We start from the raw sequence: 5,550 nt of genomic DNA on the forward strand, positions 1-5,550 counted from the left end.
GATTTCAACCAATTCCATGTTTTTTTCCTGTTTATCTGAAAAAGCTATATACGGAACATACAACTGATAATTAGCTCAAGCTCAAAATGTATTGGTTGGAACTGGAAGTCACAAACAGCCTCTTTCCCCATATGCCACCTTGGCACATAATGGGATGTAATTGCTCATGAAATTACTGTGTAATAGGGCTGACAAATGGCACACCTGTTGCTCTGGGTAAACAATTCCCTGTACTGGGTCTGCCAGTGTAATATTCCTGAGAAATCTAAAAGAAAAATATCCTTAGAGTTGGTTTATTCTTTCATGCTCACTTTTCAGCTCATTAAGAAAAAGGATAAGCAGCCTCCCGAAACATTTCACTTAAGATACATTATCCCAGTTACCTGAGGTCATTCAAAAATACATCCTACGGTGCTGTCTATAGGAAAAACACTGTACACACCTACAACACCCACAACTTGCACGCTAATCACTTCCATTTTCCACTATCACTCTAGAGATGAATAATTGTGGATTGTGTCATCAGTTTTACTTCCCTGCAAAAAGCTTTACACCTGTTATAAACACTCACATCAACACCTTACTTGAGCTAAATGGGGGTGTGGTTGTGTTTTAGTCAAGATACCATTCATTTAATATAGTAACCTTGTTATTGGAGCCTTTTACCAAACGAAACAGGTTTCTGTTAATAGTGTCCTCTTTTCGCAGGTTACTGGCATGAGGCTATGATGTTACATTTGGACATGCATATTTAATGGGATCTTTCTTTTGTATCAGGAACTGTTGTCCATGAGGTATCGTTTATTTTTAATTTGTATTCAATCTATAGTCAGGGTTGATTAAGTGGTTTTGATGTGTGTTGGATTTGCACAGACTTAATGTATTGATGCATTTTCCCACATTCAGATAACAATTACCTGTATGTGTTAAATGTTCAGAACAGCTGCATCTATGTCTTGGTTCCCATGGCTTCTCACTCGGTGGCCATCCTCAGCCCTCTACCTGCTGCTTATCAGTGTAGGGGGCCGACAGACAGGGCTGGAGGTCGGCCAGGCAGTACAGTGCACCCAGTGGGCAGCAACGAGCAGCAAGAGCAATTTCCAGGATGGAGATATGGTTATTGGTGGACTTTTTAATCTATATTACACACCATCAGCTGTAGAGCAAGGATTTACCAAGCTGCCTCATTACAAACCTTGCACTGGGTAATACTGAATGTATGGTGGTTGTTTTTCTGCACATTGTCTGCATTTTTTAAATTGTCTGCCAACATTACAACTTTACAAATAATTTGTTTAACTTTTTTGTTTGAAGAAAAGTTATAGAATAATGAAACATGTTTTATCCAATTATTGATAAAACATTTTAAATGTGCATGTATCTGAGATAAGCATTTTTTTATTATTGTAAAATAATTGGATATTTTTGATTGAAAAACATAATGTTGGTATATTACATTTTTGGACATTAACAGCTTTTACAATTCTGACCATGTTCATTCACAGTTTTTTTTAATTTTGTTTACATGATTCACTATTCCTTTCTTTTCCTATGCTCTCAGTTTAGATTTAATGTCTTTAAAAAATGCATATGCTATGGTGTTTGCCTTGGAGGAAATCAATCGTAACAGCACCCTGCTACCAGGAGTAAAGCTTGGCTACCGTTTACTGGATAGCTGTTTCAATTCTCTCTGGGCTCTGCAATCCGCTCTGTCACTGATCGGAGGAGACGCACACAGCTGCAACTCAACAGCCTCAAATAGTTCTGCAGCTTATGATCAAGTTGGAGAGAAAGCAGGTATGACTTGATATAATTTACTAAGTATTTTTTTTATATTTTAAAAACATTGTCTTGTCAACCTAATGTATTTATTTGTGAAATGCTATCAGGTGGTCAGTCTGTTCCTTTGCTTATTGGTGCTGCGTCGTCAACAACAACCCTAATTCTTTCCCGGATCCTGGGGCCTCTCTCTGTGCCACTTGTGAGTTGATTAACCTGGAGTGATGAACCTCTGATTCACTTTTGTATGCACATCAAGAGGGAGATGCTATTTTAAAAACGTTTTAATTCAAATTAAATCAGAATCAGAATCAGAATACCTTTATTAGTCCCACAGAGGGGAAATGCACATTGTTACAGCAGAAAAGAGCCAAAGTCAGCTTAATGTTACCCAAGCATGCATACAAAAAGTACTAAAGATAAAAAAATTAATTATAATAAAAAGGTTACACATTTTACAAAAATACACACCCTGTAACAGTTCTGAGGAGCCAGGTATATATTGCATAGTTTTAACGGCATATATATATATATATATTGCACATATTGCACATAGTTGGCATTTAACAACAAGAGTTGTTATAGTCTGTGTTGTTGTGAAAAGCAGTGTGAAATAAAATAATATGTTCCTACTTGTTTCTCTCAGATCAGCTACTTGGCAAGCTGCCCCTGTCTTAGTGACAGATACAAGTTTCCCAACATCTTCAGAACAATCCCCAGTGATTTATACCAAGCCAGGGCCATGGCTCAACTGGCCATTCGCTTCCGCTGGACTTGGATAGGAGCCGTGGTTATAAACAATGATTATGGTAATTTGGCGATACAGGTGTGTATCTTTTTGTTATTACTGCATATTGCACTATAAATTGCCTGATAAAAACACTCCCACTGTTTTCTTACATACAGTGTATAATACAGATTACAAAACATCTATGCATTTTTCTTGTTTTGACCTTTAGACATTTCAGAAAGAGACTCAGGGGAAAGGGGTTTGTTTGGAGTTCATAGAGACTGTTGGCAGAGAAACTATTTTAATCGACGCCAGACGTGCAGCCCTCAAAATCCAAGCTTCGACTGCGAAGGTCATTCTGATCTTTTGCTGGTATACAGATGTAAAGAAAGTATTTCTGGAACTAGCAAAGATACATGTGAGCAACTGGCATGGATTTGTATATATCCCTATGTGTTCATCACTAAACAAATATATTGTTTGTTTAAAAAAAAATGTCATTGGATTTTAATTTATTTCAGTTTGCTTTTACTGTAGGTGACAGACAGACAGTTTCTCGCCAGTGAGGCTTGGAGCACAAGTGATGAAATTCTCAAAGATCTTGCCATCTCTAAAGTGGCCAGTGGTGTTCTTGGTGTGGCGATTCGAAGTTCAAAAATACCCGGATTTGAAAACTATCTCAGGAGTTTGAACCCAACTCGTCACCCTGATGATGATTTCTTACGAGAATTCTGGGAAATGGAGTTTGGATGCAGTCCAGCTGCTACACAATCACAGGCAGTGCCTCTGTCTTCATATTTGTCTCCACTGAAGAAATTGAACAATCGGTTAAATGTTTCTACTTCATCTCTTTCTAACAAGTCCCTTATGAAAGCTTCACTTCCACCGTGCAGCGGCAGAGAGTCCCTGGAGGAAGTGCAGAATCACTTCACTGACACCTCCCAGCTAAGGGTGGCATATAATGTTTATCTTGCTGTTTATGCTGCAGCCCACGCCCTCCACAGCCTTCTGTCCTGCCCCAACAGAGACAGCTCATCTGGAAGGAACTCCAGCTGCTCTTCTTCAAAACAGATCAAACCCTTTGAGGTAAACACAATTATACCCAACTCCTAATATCTGTCATAGCTCTTGAAAACAAAGTGAATCAATACATGTTTTAATTAATCATTTAAATGTCAACAGTGTCTTAAGCATTTTATACTTTCAGCTGTTGCAGAGTTTGAACAAAGTAAACGTCACCACACCACAAGGGGAAATCTTTTATTTCGAAGGTGCTGACATCCCAGCAAAATACGACCTTGTTAACTGGCAGAACACCCCTGAGGGGTCACTCAAACTTGTTTTGATTGGTCGTGTTGACGGGTTTGACATCAACCTTAATGAGTCAGCAATTGAGTGGAACTCAGGATCGAATCAGGTAGTTAGATAAACAAGTTATCTCATGGCTACTAACATATTTGCTATCGAAATGAACGCCAGCGTTGATTTACAAGACGGCATTGAAAAACATTATTGTGCTTGTTTTTTAGGTGCCTGTGTCAGTGTGCAGTGAAAGCTGTCCACCAGGCACCAGAAAGGCAAACAGGAAAGGAAAACCTCTCTGCTGCTTTGACTGTATCCAATGTGCTGAAGGAGAGATAAGCAATGAAACTGGTGAGGGAATAACCATAAAAAACAACTTTAATTTCCCTTTTTGTGTTTTACTTTCCTTCCCTCTTTCCTTTTTCCTCCCCCAGGTTCCCTTCTTTGTGAACGTTGTCCATCTGAGTTTTGGTCCAATGTAGAACAAACTGCCTGCATCCCTCGACAGCTGGACTTCCTTTCCTTTAATGAAACCTTAGGAATTACTCTGACTACAGCAGCTGTGTCTGGTGCAGCGGTGACAACAGCCGTGTTTGTTCTTTTTCTTTATTACCGTCAGACACCAGTGGTAAGAACCCAGAATAATACAACAAAGATTGTTGTATTCATTTGAAATTCTTTCACATTTTTGTGTATAAAACATTAATGTATAAATCACCACCTCTTTGTCTGTAAATCTGATTCACCTCAAGGTGCGAGCCAACAATTCAGAGCTGAGCTTCCTGCTTCTCCTGTCACTGAAGCTCTGCTTCCTGTGCTCTCTGGTGTTCATTGGTCGTCCATCAGTGTGGACTTGTCGGTTCCAGCAGGCAGCATTTGGGATCAGCTTTGTACTTTGTGTCTCCTGCCTGCTGGTCAAAACCCTCGTAGTTCTTGCTGTTTTCCGCTCAGCTCGGCCTGGTGCTGGATCCTTGATGAAGTGGTTTGGTCCAGGCCAACAGAGAGGAAGCGTCTGCCTATTCACATTCATACAGGTGCGAATATTTTTGTATTCATAAAAGGATAAGCTTTCTAAACGCGTTGTAAAAAAATAACACTCTTTTGTTTTTTTCATATAGATTATAATCTGTGCTACTTGGCTGTCCCTCAGCCCCCCTGTACCTCAGCGTGACCTTGGTTTCCAAGGTTCAAAGGTCACCCTTGAGTGTGCCATGTCCTCAGTGGTGGGCTTCTCTCTGGTTTTGGGCTACATTGGTCTGCTGGCTTGCACCTGCCTCCTCTTGGCCTTTTTTACTCGTAAACTCCCTGACAACTTCAATGAAGCCAAACTGATCACCTTCAGCATGCTGATTTTCTGCGCGGTCTGGATAGCTTTTGTCCCTGCGTATGTTAGCTCTCCTGGAAAGTATGTTGTCGCTGTTGAGATTTTTGCAATCCTGGCTTCTAGCTATGGTTTGCTGCTCTGCATTTTTGCCCCAAAATGTTTCATAATTATTTTAAAGCCTGAGAAAAACACTAAGAAACATCTGATGGCAAGGTAGTTCGTCTGATGTCAATGTGAACTTATAACTCTTTTTTAAACATGTGGATAAAATGGCCGACCAACTTTCCACAGCCTGATGTCATGCAATTGTTCATGTGTAAGTGTGTAAATTCTTCAATATAATTAAAACAGTTTATTTGCTTTTATGAAATACACATAATTATGGCTCAAATTGTATATAAGTTTATGTTTTCTG

At 39.5% G+C, this 5,550-nt stretch overlaps 1 protein-coding gene across 1 annotated transcript; it reads left to right on the top strand.

Annotated features, from left to right (window-relative positions):
• The first annotated feature begins 948 nt into the window (after window positions 1-948).
• LOC307037258 (extracellular calcium-sensing receptor-like) lies at window positions 949-5,550 on the top strand. Its single transcript, XM_079678037.1, has 11 exons — window positions 949-1,205; window positions 1,562-1,797; window positions 1,890-1,981; window positions 2,426-2,605; window positions 2,739-2,861; window positions 3,047-3,595; window positions 3,717-3,926; window positions 4,039-4,162; window positions 4,246-4,439; window positions 4,564-4,845; window positions 4,930-5,550. The coding sequence occupies exons 1-11, from the start codon at window positions 952-954 to the stop codon at window positions 5,350-5,352; spliced, it is 2,667 nt and encodes an 888-aa protein (XP_079534163.1). The 5' UTR covers window positions 949-951; the 3' UTR covers window positions 5,353-5,550.

This window comes from Notothenia rossii, assembly GCF_949606895.1.
Source record: "Notothenia rossii genome assembly, chromosome: 4".
In the NCBI taxonomy this organism is placed as follows: domain Eukaryota; kingdom Metazoa; phylum Chordata; class Actinopteri; order Perciformes; family Nototheniidae; genus Notothenia; species Notothenia rossii.

Bases quoted from the DNA above. Each gene is read 5' to 3' on its own strand.
- LOC307037258 (XM_079678037.1), top strand. From the start codon at position 952: ATGTCTTGGTTCCCATGGCTTCTCACTCGGTGGCCATCCTCAGCCCTC. The intron at 4,163-4,245 runs GTGAGGGAATAA...TTCCTCCCCCAG, and splicing joins AGAGATAAGCAATGAAACTG to GTTCCCTTCTTTGTGAACGT. The intron at 4,846-4,929 runs GTGCGAATATTT...TTTTTCATATAG, and splicing joins GCCTATTCACATTCATACAG to ATTATAATCTGTGCTACTTG.